The sequence below is a fragment of the Cryptotermes secundus genome, unplaced genomic scaffold, assembly GCF_002891405.2.
Source record: "Cryptotermes secundus unplaced genomic scaffold, Csec_1.0 scaffold106, whole genome shotgun sequence".
NCBI lineage: Eukaryota > Metazoa > Arthropoda > Insecta > Blattodea > Kalotermitidae > Cryptotermes > Cryptotermes secundus.
Window position 1 is genome coordinate 367,547 of NW_019734310.1, and position 13,728 is coordinate 381,274.

Sequence of the window (13,728 nt, forward strand, 5' to 3'; positions counted from 1 at the left end):
CAAAAGTTGCATATCTGCAGTGCACTCTGTTTTTTTGACCTTCTATTTTCGTTTTTCTTTTTTTATTACAGTAATGGCAAACACAATTTTAGGGGAAGGAGGAAATGAAAGCTCTACATATATACTAATTTATTTTTATAATGTTAATCATTTAGAAAGGCACATACTCCCTTACACAATACACTGTTTTTAAACAAAGAACATAACAATGTACAAAGAACATTTGCCAAATATGTACACACTCAGTTACAGAATGGATTGAATGTTACAACATAATATTTATTATTACATAAATATGCTACTTTCTTTCATACAACATTTTTCTATATCATAAGACACATAATCAGTCATGTGTAAGGCTGGAATTCCTACTTTTCTCTTACGGTTCACATGTAATTTCGCAGGCGGATCTGGTGTACCAGTTGACTGCCCTTGAAATGCAAATGGCGCCTCTTCAAAGACAAGTGAATCAGTCATTATCGCACCTCAAGACAATACAGTACTTCATCAACAATCAAGGCAGCAGCATTGCTTATGAGGTGATAATATTTTCAGAATGGTGTTAACTTCAATCTTCAGTCTATACTTGGGTTGTGACATATACAGTACATGTATGACTGACATCAGTGATGCTCTGTTAAACAAGAATGATCTAAACCTTCAGAATAAAGTGACGATTCCTTGCACTCAGGTGTTGCAACATTTATGTTTTAGTTTTTATTGTGTTACCTTAGTGTTTTTAGTTAAGGTTTTACTGTGGCATAACAAAATTCAGCACTTGATTATTGTGGCTATATTTCTGAGCAAGAACTTCATTAGCTCACATGTCACTATATTCTGAAAATGTTCAAACAGTGGAAAGTTTATTGAAATTTGTAGTACATACAACTTTCTTCACGGCTTCCTATTCTTCATTGGTATTGATATGTTTGTACCGCAGATACAAATTTACTTTTAACAGAGTAACACTACATCGGCAAAATACATCTTTCATATATTTCACCACACACTGTATTAAAATTATTTCAGTTCGAAGCTACATGTTTTCATGGGGTCTATGCTTTATGCCATGCGCCCATTTTCTTACAATGAACCATTTCTCTTATATGTGATGAAATTCAACTTAATTTTCACTAAAATATGGATTTTATGGCAATAATATATGTCAAAATGAAATCTCTAGGCCAACTTTAGTGTACAGCCCCAACAGAAAAGTTCATGAGAAAGTAGAGTACCTAGTTCTTAACCTGAAACTTAGGAAGTAACAGATATGCACTCTATATTATAATTCCATTTTATACACTCTGATTAAAGTCACCACTTTTTTTTTTATTTGGCATAAGAATATTCACCATATTGCCTATTTGTAACAAAAGTATTTATTAAAATATACACAGTCTCATTTTACCTTATTTGGAGAGTCTCTGAAAAAAGAGAACTGAAGTGGAATGCACAGATATTCCCAAGCAAACGCTTTCTTACCACCACTTATACACTATGCCTAAATAGCTATGAATGATTGGAATCTGTTCTTAATGAGTTAATACTGTAATTCACAAACATTTTGTCAGCACAAAGGAAGAAAAAATAGTAGCACACATCATCATGAATAACATTGCTAGCTGCCATTTTGATTGTAAAACTCCATGTGTCTACTGAAAATGTCTGTTTCCTTTACACTTTAAATTTATCAACTTCTATGTGATTATTAAAAATGCTTACCTGTTTCACAGAAATCTCAGAGTTATAACAAGCGTTTGTTGAGCTACATGGACCAGTACAGAGCACACGTTCTGAAAAGTACACAAAACAATGTAGCACCCTGTCAACCTGTATGGAACTTATACCAAGCCATGCGACTCCTCTTCTGCAGACACATGATGGATCCCCTGGTAATACAGCATACTTATACTGTACTGACAATATTTTTCAATAGAAGAGAAAATTCTGCATCAGCAGTCAAACTGCTGAAGAAAAGAGTAACTCTCACAATAGTTATAAAATCCAAATGAAACTTTAGTATGACTGACAATGGATCTCCCACATCATAAGAATGCATGTCAAATGAAACAGTTATAACTCTTTCTTACTAATCAGACACAGTTTTAATTTATACCACATTTGAGTTTTTCTGAATCTTGATAATGAATAGTATCTCATCAAGCTGCATATGTGCCCATCCTTCAGGACTTCATTTCCATGTTTTGAATGTGTATTACAGAATTTGTCCTGGAACTAATTATATGTACCTCCTTATTGAATTTAATTATTCTTGTAGTCAGACAGTTTATACACCCTTCCAGGTGTGTTCTGTCACCTTACAGCACACTGCAAAATGCTAACGTGTCAACTATATTTTACAGAATGGGTTTTGGTTTGCGACAGTCTGGTGTTTGCTGCTCTTCTCAGCTGCCACCCCACTCTGCCTCAAGCTCATTGAACACTACAAGCAATTCAAACAAAATATCAGCCTTCTGAATTCCCACAGCTCTGAGTAGGTACACATATGATTTATAACAGGGAATAGTCGCCATAACATCAACACTATTTATTACTTATAAAGTAGAAGTAAAGTTTTCTCTGCATTTAATTAAGCATATGCCTCAAAAGCATATGAAAAAGGCAGCTCCATGTAATCTTAACTTCAGTATTGGTTGGAATCCTGGCCACTCTACCCTCAGGGAAAGCTTCCAGTATCAATCAGCTAGCCAGTCAAAAAGTTGTTAGTGTCACATCAATGAGAATGCAGACATCTACATAAACTGCATGCATTGTCTTATAAAAGTTGTTTCTCTCTCCAGAAACCTCTCTCAAAAGGATCTTTCTTGGAGTAATTTAGTCATGAAAGACTGAAACACAGAAATTTATAGTCTCTGCATCTGTAGTATCAAAATTTGATTTTTTATTGCATATATTTTACTTTTTACATGATTTTTGCCAAATGCTAAGGGGAAATGATGATGTGTTACTGGCACATGTTTTGAAGGAGTATTAAAGCTCTGGGGTTGTATTCTAGGACCTAGCCAGTCTGTATGTTGTTCCATAGAATGATTTACGTCCATTTATATTGGTTTCAGGAGCCCATCAGAAACTCTAATGATTTCTGAACAAGGAACACCATGGACAACTCCTGGGTAAGAATGACCAATAGCAAAATTACGTAAACTTATAACATCAATGTTGCTTATGTTCATACACATTTACAACAAATTTCTCAAAGAAGATTCCTTGGCCAGAGACTTACTATATTGAAAATTACTTGACTCAGATCTATAAATTTCATCAGAGGCATACTGAATGTATCATATTATCATATGTAAAAGATATGCAGTACCTTAAATTCATTCAGACCCCCAGGATACACACCAGTCCTAACTGGCAAATATAGTCTTTTTAGCTAGGTATTGGCAAAGACCACCCATTAAAATTTGATAAGACCCTGAAAATTGTTTAAGGAGTCACAAAACAAGCCAGAGAAGATATGAGCTTACTGGTTACACTAAGCATCAAAGATGAATGTTATTGCATCCTTCCTTAAGGCAGTCCTATTAACTACAACATACAAATTTGTAAATTCACATAATACTAATTACAGACAGCAACAATGTAAAGCATAGATCAAGGAGGAGTGCCTTCTAAAACACAAAATCTAATTTCCTCCGAACTAAACATATATTTATACACATATAAACAGTAATATTACACTGTATAAGCTCCTAGCTGACCAGTCTTTTTAACTCTAAAAAGAGCAGTGTGAATTACTGTGTGATGTAAACACAATTTTTTTCTCAGACAACTCAAAATACTCAGCTGATAAAAAGAAAATTGTACTTTCAGAGGAGTCTTTTTCCAACTGGAAAACTGCCAGCTACTGCTATTGTTAAATGTGAAACACTGGTATCAGATTACTAAGAGACTATCCTAGCACATGATTATGAACAACTCAATCACATTTGCAGATTGATGAATATTACAGACTGTTATTTCAAGGTGCACTAAATTTACACCATCCCTATCAAGAATGCAGGTTCTCAGAATATGTCACTCATAGACAAGGTCAACAATTTTTGATAAAATAGCTTAATAATTCCCTAGACCAATAAATATCATACACCCACAGCTTTCCCAATGTTAACAAGTTACTTTGAGAATAAAGTGACAAGGTTTGAAATGTGAATTCACACCAAGTAATGAATTTCTCATTATGTTTCCATATATAATCCTTGTCTCCATAAAATATATATTTTATACTCTTCAAATTAGTGTAAATTATCAACTAAATAACTGTAATAATAGGTGAGCATTACTGCAGACAAGTTCACTGAATTCTGTATTTTCCAGGGATCCTGAGCCAGATGGCTGGTAACTCCACTGTATGTAATTTGTATGACAGAAATGTATACTGTTAATTAAAGAATGTTATTAACATATTTTGACACTGCTTTGTCAAACTTGTTACTCAAAGAGCCTATTTTCCACAAAGAAAAATGCTATTCACATTTTCATCTTCATAAATACAGCTATGGTGAAACATGTGTTGGGTCAGTTGATCAAGGTTAAAATTTTCCTGGATACAGTTGATTGGAATATGCTCCATTCACTGCAATGTTGAGAAAGTTTCTTCAGGATAAAACTGCAAGATTGACATGCCTCTACAACTGTAAGGGCTAAGGAGGAAGAGGTTGTGATATATTTCCAGGTATTACACAATGATTTACTTGGAAGCACCGAAAGCAGACAAAAAAGAACCACAGAGTAGCCAGTGTTTTGGCTGTAACTTCATCCTTAAGTACTCCTACTTAACTTACTCAATGATTTTGGCAATGCAGTACATCAGTCCTTACTGAAAAGCATTAGTACATCATTACTGCAATTAGTAGGAACTGCTAGATAACTACAGAACATCAATAGAAAAGACATGTCACATGATTATAAACAGTGAAAACGTACTAATGTGGATCACAGGGAGACAGAGTTCTCCAATTGATAATCCAGATCAGTTTTGTAAAATGGGCATGATGACAAACATATGTTCCCTTAGTATAGTATAGTATAGTATTTATTGCATTCAAGCAAATCCAATTACAGGGCAACACCACTGGACACAGAACAAGTCAAATATCTTCAACAAATGCTCCAACAATGGAACTAGTCAACATAAAATATACATCAACCTAAAATATACATAACACTATAGCATGTTTAATTGTAAATAAAATAAGTTAAAATTGTGATAAAAACACATTACATAATAAATTCATTCAATTTAGTAGCTTATATATCTCAAACCATAAAAGATCACAACATCCATCAACTATAATGAGGTATGTTTGTTAATGGCATACCAGTCAAGTTGGAGATTATATCTTACATGTTCAATACCAAATAAAACCAGNAGTATGGACCCTTGAGGGACTCCATGCCTGACAATAGTGTTGCTCATTTCAATATCTGTTATTAGTACACTCTGATGTCGATCTGATAAGTATGATGCAATTAAATCATAAAATCTACCTTGTATCCCATAATATTGTAGTTTACTCAACAATATTTCGTGATTCACACTATCAAACGCCTTCCTCAAGTCACAAAAAACTCCACCTACAACTTTTTGTTTATTTAATGCTTCTAGTATTTCATTGAGTAACATGTAAGAGGCTTTAGCAGTTGAGGATTGACGTCTAAATCCAAATTGCTCATTGACTATTATATTATGATCATGGATATGCTGATTTAATCTAGACAAAACTATCTTCTCAAATATTTTTGAGAAGGAGGTTAAGAGGGAGATGGGCCTATAATTAGATGGATCATTCTCGCAACCGCCCTTGTAACAAGGCTTAATTTCAGCATATTTTAGCCTATCCGGAAATACGCCAGCAGACAGCATTTTATTACTAATATATGTTAAAGGAGATATAATAAAGGGGCTACTAATTTTTAACACTTCAACTGATATTTCATCATAACCATGCGATCTCTTTGTTGTTAAAGATTTAATAATTTTAAATATCTCAGTTGAGGTTGCAGCTTGATATTTTATGCTGGGAAAGGGATGATCAAAAGCTTGCCGCAAGTAATCTAATGGCTTATTGTTTGTTTCAAGACTTTTGTTTATGTTATTCTCAGCCACAGATATGAAAAAACTATTTAAGAAATCTGCTATATATTGCCTATTTTTAGTAATCCGTCCATCAACTTTTAATTCCTGAACTGAATTCACTTTGGCAAACTTCCCAGTTACTGACTTTGTTATATTCCAGATTGTTCTTATTTTGTTACTGGATTTTGATATCTGTCTACTATAATGCTTCTTTTTTGCTTCTCTTATGACATTTTTTAATATCTTGCAATACTGTCTATAATACCTCTTAAAGGCCTCATCGTTACTACTCCTGTATATCAAATATAGATCTCTTTTATGCTTACAGGAATTACTAATACCAGGAGTAATCCACAAGTTACTATTTGTTCTGGTGCTCAACACTTTCAGGGGAAAACTAGAATAGAATATTCTAAGAAATGAACTGAGAAAAGAATTATACATTAAGTTTATATCGTTGGAGCCAAAAACTGAGTCCCAGGTTTCAAGACTCAGTTTATATTCAAAATCCTGTATCATAGCCAGTTCAATTTTCCTTATCATTTTTTTCCCCTTTACCCTGCCATTCTTAGTATGCGTTTTAACCTCTGATAAAATAATTAACTGAGCATCATGGTCGGAAAGCCCATTAAGCAAGGGATATATTACATAGTTACTCTGTAGAGACGCATCAATAAATATGTTGTCTATTGCAGTTGCAGAGCCATTTTGGGATCTTGTCGGAAAATTTACTGTACTTACTAAGTTATACGAAGCTAATAGCAAGTCCAATTTCTTCTTTTTATCATTATCAGATAAATAATTAATATTAATATCACCACAGAGAACCATTCTAATATTATTCCTAAAAAGCAAATTAAGTATAGTTTCCAATTTGTTTAAAAAGAGAGTAAAATTGCCACTAGGAGCTCTGTAAATTGATATAATATAGACACTATCAGTGGAATTAGTTAATAAAATTGCACAGGCTTCAAGATGTTGGTCGATAGAGATGTTGCTCAAATCAATATTGGAGAAATTCAAATCTCGGCGAGCATAAATACAGACACCTCCGTTTTTTTTTTTTTTAAGTGTCTACAATAACTAGCTCCCAGGGTATAATGTCCTAATTGGACTATCTCAAGTTCAAGCTGCTTAAAGTGATGCTCAGATAGGCACAGTATATGGGGATACTCAGGGTGTAAAAATTCACGTCCACTATAAGCCATTATTCAAAATCAATACCCCTTCTGGGGCATGATAATTCAATGTCTGGAGTTGATTTTGTCATGAATGACTGCCAGCAAGCAACTAAGAAGCTGGCAGGAAGTAATGCCAACAGTTCAGAATTGATCAGATTAAGCAATGCTCACATTCAAGATGTTATAGAATTGCCTTATAAAAGGTAAATAATAGAAAGTATGTTATATAAATAAGTGGTTACCATTGACGTCCTTCATGAAGCAAGTGCCCAATAATTCTACAAAGTAAGAGGAAACACTGCAAAAATTTAAATAAATGTTCTGTCTGGCATAAGTTCATCATCATACTTTCTACCATTTAGGCCTATTGAGACCTGTTACAGATATTACAAAGAAACCCTTCTATCTTTTTTAAGGTCCTCCAAAGCTCATTTTTCTTTTTGAGTGACTTTTCCCCCCTCTGTCACAACTCATCCTGTCAGTGTATTCATTTGCACTGTTCTATGCATTTGTAAAATTACCTTCAAAATACATTCTGTTGCATGGTCACAATATATTTCTAATGCAGGAAGAAACTGACTTGTACTCAAACCCATCAATGTAACATAAAAATTAAGAACTTCCCAGGGACTGTCTCCCTACGTGGAAATTTTTTTGTTTACAATTTTTCTAGAAGGCACTATTTATAGAAACAGGGTGGGAGAGATATTTGGCTATTATGTGTGTGCACATGCATGCATGCATGTATGTATGTTTGGATGCCGTTGTAAGCTAAACACTATTATCTAGTTCATAATTTAAATTTAATTAACTATTCCACTCCTATCCATGCAAATCTTATCACTGCATATGGTCTCCAATTTTAACATTTTGCTGATGCTTTTAAGTGTCATGCTGAAATACGTGAAAATATCTTAATTTTGTAATCTTAGAAGAATAAGTTTTAAAACCTTAGAATTTAATTAATTAATAACCAATTTTGAATTTACATTTGTCTTCATGTAATAAATGGAGTTCACATTAAATTATAACATGTCATTAAACAGTTATATATGATACAATAACAAACAAATGTTTCCTTGAATATAAACCCAGTAAAAAAACACCTTAATCGTTATAGTTATATACTGCCGTGACCAGGATTCGAACCTGGGTTATTGCGGCCACAACGCAATGTCCTAACCACTAGACGATCACGGCTACATCTAGGTCTTATGTAAATAATTCTTAAATTGGAAGCTACCTCACAATTTGATTAAAATTACAAATAACGTTAAATATGAACTTTGTCATTAATAAAATAATCATTAAATCTGTTAGAATAAAATATGAATGAACAGGTTTCATCTAATTTCCTAACACAACGTGAAAACGGCGGGCTTCAAACCTGTATTACGAGAATACACTATCACTATCACTAACAGTACAACCGGAGGTTAAAACTGTGTCTCCAAGTGAGTTTCAATAATAATATTTTCTTTCGTTTTCTAATTTAATCAGTATATGTATCCACAAAGTAATCAATTAATAGATATTTATGGAAAATACCTCCTAAATTTGTCATACTTCAATCGAGTCCGTGTTACTAATTATCCTCAACAGAGGTCTCTACTGTCAAATACTTAACGCGCGGGAAAGGGATGGGCAAAACTGAACCTCTGGCCACAAATAGCCGTTTGAAGAAATTCGGCTGGCCTTAAAGCAGAAAACACATAAAATTCTATCAGGTATAGACAACAGCTCGCTCAAATCAACTTTAGCCTTAAGCTGTTAATACAGGAATCATATTTGTTTTATCCCATTCCATAGAATGAACCCAGAAATATGCTGTTTGGTCAGTAAATTAAGATAAATAATTTATTACTGTCTTACAGCTAATGCATATAGCTGTTCCAAAATAACCTATATGCATAAATGCAAAGTTGTCCCTGTGCTTAATTAATTAAGAGCCACACCATGAATACGTATGAGGGCGTGAAGATATACCCCCACCTCCTTGACTTCGGCACTAGATAGAGCTGAGTAGCCAGTTTCAAGCCCTCGCAGCTTTACCCACGGTATTCATTAGATATGAGGCTGGATGAGCCCCATAACCGGGCTGGACAATATGGAGAAGAGAATTTCACTTCCATGCCGGGAATTGAAGCTCGATCGTCCAGCATGCAGGACGTCGCTATACCGACTCATAACCTATATGCATAGTTTCACTAATTAAAGAAATATCTGTAAAAAAGCTGTCATTGGCTTTATCTGCTGCAGTAATAACACAATTTTATCACGGTAGCAACTCTTGTCAACAATCTAGCTCTCGGCGGAGAGGATAGAACTTACCCAGTATATTTTGTAAGATGCACAGACGAAGAAAGACATTTCCCAGTTTCATTTAATAGCAGGTCCTCCTACTGAAGAGATCAAATCCCTTTAAATATACTCCACAATCGATGTATTATTTTGGTCTGAACAAACTTGAAGTTAACTCGAAGCGCATAAAAACGCGGCTTAATTAAATACTGTTCTGAGGTAGTATATCAAACTGTGGGTCGAGACCCCGGGCTCAGGACCTACTCTAAAGTATGCCGCCCAGTTCTCAAGAAATATTTTAAAATATAGTTGCATCCACGAAAAGTTTTGGCAAGCCATTACATTTACTATGGGTAAAAGGTAAGGTAAAATTGTCCCTGTGCTTAACTAATCAAGCACTACGCTATAAAGGCGTATGGGGGACTAGATGTATAGATCCACATTTTCTGGGCCTCGGCACTAACTGGAAGTGAGTGGTCAGCTTCACGCCCCGACCGCTTTACCCCCGGGAAAAGAGCCCTCTGCACCCATTGCATAGGAGGTTGCGTGGACCCCAGAGCCGGTCTGGACAACGTGGAGAAGAGAAAATTATTGACCCTACCAGAATTCGAATTCCGACACCTCGGTCGTCCAGCCCGTAGCCAGGCGCTATACCAACTACGCTATCCTGGTTCCTACATCTAACATGGGTGCTTTCAGAAAATGCAACAATTGCCAAAACAGTTTGCGAATTTTTCGTGACGGCACAAGAATATTTTGTAGCTTACTGTAGGTGTAGAAAAGATGCAAAGCAATTTTTTTCCTGCTATCAGTGTGCAGCCTAATAAGGCCCTGCCACAGCACGCACAACTGCCCTTATCGCCGACAGGTAGTCATGGTGAAGGGGGGTGGGTCGCTTAACTTTATGTAATATTTCAGAATGTCAAGATATCAAAAGACTTGCGAGCACCTAGAATCTAAGCTCTTGCAAAGTTACAGTAATATTCTACTACGAAATTAGACTGACACAATGCGTCTGAAAAGCAATGAGACTATTTTGTTGCGTTCATAATAATAATAATGCTAGAGATATGCGTGCATGACAATATTAAGGGTTAACTCTCCATTCTTCAAGCGTGAACAAGAATCTTTGGTTAGCTCTGCTTATTTCCAGTTAACAGTCTGAACTTTCATATTTTTAAGAATTTTTTTCTCATTACTTTTTAAATGTATTGTGTATGTGCAGATCACGTCTATTGTGACAATCTTTATTGCCCTTTATGCATAAATCTACCTCTTAGCCTGAAGGAAATGTTTTTGTCTATATCTCTTGGTCATCATAAGCCTCCTAAGCTGTTACATTGGAATGAAGAGCATCACCATTTCACAAAAGAAGTGGTGCTTATCTGGTTCTGATAATCTGAAAATCTGACTTTCTGTAAGCAGGCTGTTTACAGGCAAGAAGGAGATATAATACTCACTTAAATGAGCAAAATTATCTGTCAACATATGTCAAGAAACCAATGTCTACTGAGAAATGGGCGATGTTTGTGTGATCTCTGCAGCAGGTGCTCTGTGTGGTTTCCATGCATTTCAACAAAACTTTCAGCTCTTTGTTGCACAGAGGTGCACCCTAGTTTAACTCAAATCTCCTAACATGCATTCTCTACTTGTTTTTCTAAGTCAGGGGTCTCCAAACTTTTTGAACCGCGGGCCACATTAGGTAATTCAGCACTTTCAACGGGCCGGATAAAATGAGAAATTAATAACTCTAGGTATATTGAGTTTCATTGAAAGCACAAAATTTCATAAACTAAATACAAAGTACGTGAGAATAAATTATCGTATATTAATGACAACAGACAGTAGCAGCAAATGCTCATAATTTCATCACAAATTATAATAAAACAATTAATATGAATGATAGATCTCTTTTTGCATTCTTAAAATCTGATTAAATTGAGGTTCAAATTTTGAAGTGCTAATCACAAGTAGCGACTTTAAATGTTCATCGGATAAATTTGCCCTGTATTTCGACTTGATGTACTTCATCTGGGAAAAAGTTCGTTCACACAGATACTTCGTCCCAAAAATGGAGATAAATTTACAAGCAAATTTCTTTAAATTTGGAAATTGCTCAGAGTTCAAAAATTTATAAAATTCGATCAAATCTCCTTCCTTGTATTTGTCTTTAATATGATAATTTTCCTGAAGTTCAATAATTTCCATTTGAATTTGACTTGGGACATCTGCAGCATCACAGTCAAACGGATTTTGAAACAATCTAATTTCCTGAGCACTGGAATCCAAATCAGCAAATTGTTTCCGAAGTTGTTCTTTCAAACTTGAAATTACTAAATTTGCAAACGAGGAAGGAAATTCTGCTTCACCCTTTTTATGCAACTCTGCGCAGTGTAGCATATGAACAAAGTTACAATTTTTCACTTGGCTTTCCAGAAGTATCAACTTTGCTCTGAACGCCTCGATAAGTGCAAATAAATCACAGACTAAGTTATTTTCACCCCGCAACTTTAAATTCATATGGTTCACCAGATCAGCAAAAAATGCTAATTTCTAAAGCCACTCGGTATCTGATAAAAGTGATTCGTGATAGTTTTTCTCGGTAAGAAATATATCAATTTCATTCCCGAGCTGAAAGAAGCGCGAAATAACCTTTCCACAGCTAAGCCATCGAACTGCAATATAATATGTCAGGTCAATAAGCTCGGAATCACATTTACCAGTACTCACTGAAAAATTAGTTCAATTGGCGCATTTCTGCACAATTCTTTCGCGGGCCGGATGTGGCCCGCGGGCCGTAGTTTGGAGACCCTTGTTCTAAGTCATTGATCGGTGCTGAATACACCACAGTCCTTATGTGTCTCCACAGCCAAAACTCCAGAGGGTTAAGGTGATGGGACCGTGCAGGCCCGTGTTCTATCCACTGTTCATCAAAAGTCTGGTTAAGATGCTGTCTAAGAATATAGAGAAAAGGAGGTGGTGCCCCATCATGGATGATCCACATGTTGTCTTTGATGAAGAGGCACATATTCTAAGAATACTGGTAAATTGTCCACAAAAAAAAAATGATGATACATAGCACCTGTAAGGCGAATCAGTAAGGAAACTGGTCCTAAATAGATGATCACTTAAAATACCTACACGGGTATTTGTGGGAAATCGATGTTGATATCTCGATGCTACAGTGGTGTGTGGACTGTCATCCACCCAGACATAGTTATTAGAAAAGCTCACAGTACCTTCCCTTTTAAATCCAACCTCATCAGTAAACAGGATGTTAGCTATAAACTGTGTGTTTACAGTGAATTTTGTAAGAAGCCAATAAGAAAATATCACCCATGCACAGTGGTCAGGAAGAAGGGCTTGCACTTGCTGGGTGTGGTAGGGGTAATGTGATTGTTCATGGTGAATTCTCCTGACAAGGGAACACCAATGCCTTCAACAGCTAAAATTCTTTGCACACTGGTTCCAGGATGTTCTTCCAATCTTCTCAATATGCAGACTTCTCAAAACTTGCCCACATCTCAGCAGGCAGTGATTTCAGGACATATGTTGAGTGGGACTTTGTTGCTGATTTAAGTGTGTCCTATACCCCCTTAAAGTGTGTAACCCCCTTCTTAACATTCTGTATAATTGTCGTTTAGTGACCTCAAGATAGAATCTTACAATATATTAGCTTGGATTTGGTTATGAAATGGGGAAGGTTTGGATAGCCTATCCAAATTTTGTGTACACTATCAGCATATTCTCTTTTGTGTTTAAGACAGCCAGGTTGGACTGGATTAGGTTACGTTATGTTAGCACAGCTAACACACCAGCCCAAACTGCAAGAACTACTACTTCTAATTGTGCACTGATGTGTGCATATAATTCAACACCTACTTGTGTATCAGGACACTACTGGAACAAATTGTATATGATTGCGTTTGGCTAGGTTAAATGAGGGTGGGTTTCGTTATGTAAAATTAACTTTGCACACCATCCTGCTGATGAACCTTCGCACTCAGGCAGACCTTAAAGGATTCCTTGTGATGTGTTGGGTTAATTTAGGTTTGGTGGTCAGGTTAGATTTGTGCAATAGACCATTGCACATCATCATGCACATCCACCTTGGTTCAAGGGTTGACCTTGAGAGGTTATCTT

General features: G+C 35.6%; 1 protein-coding gene and 1 non-coding gene across 2 annotated transcripts in view; one reads left to right on the forward strand and one right to left on the reverse strand.

The window, feature by feature from the left end:
• LOC111868420 (prominin-1-A) overlaps window positions 1–4,414 on the forward strand; it is a 36,372-nt gene extending 31,958 nt beyond the window's left edge. The window contains exons 13-17 of the mRNA XM_023859031.2: window positions 405–539; window positions 1,734–1,892; window positions 2,364–2,494; window positions 3,078–3,134; window positions 4,342–4,414. Coding sequence (XP_023714799.2) covers window positions 405–539; window positions 1,734–1,892; window positions 2,364–2,494; window positions 3,078–3,134; window positions 4,342–4,366 — 507 coding nt within the window. The 3' untranslated portion in view covers window positions 4,367–4,414. The remainder of the gene's footprint in view (window positions 1–404; window positions 540–1,733; window positions 1,893–2,363; window positions 2,495–3,077; window positions 3,135–4,341) is intronic.
• Window positions 4,415–8,412: 3,998 nt separating this feature from the next.
• Trnah-gug lies at window positions 8,413–8,484 on the reverse strand. The gene has a single exon. It is a non-coding gene; the product is annotated as a tRNA-His (tRNA).
• Between the last annotated feature and the right edge of the window lie 5,244 nt (window positions 8,485–13,728).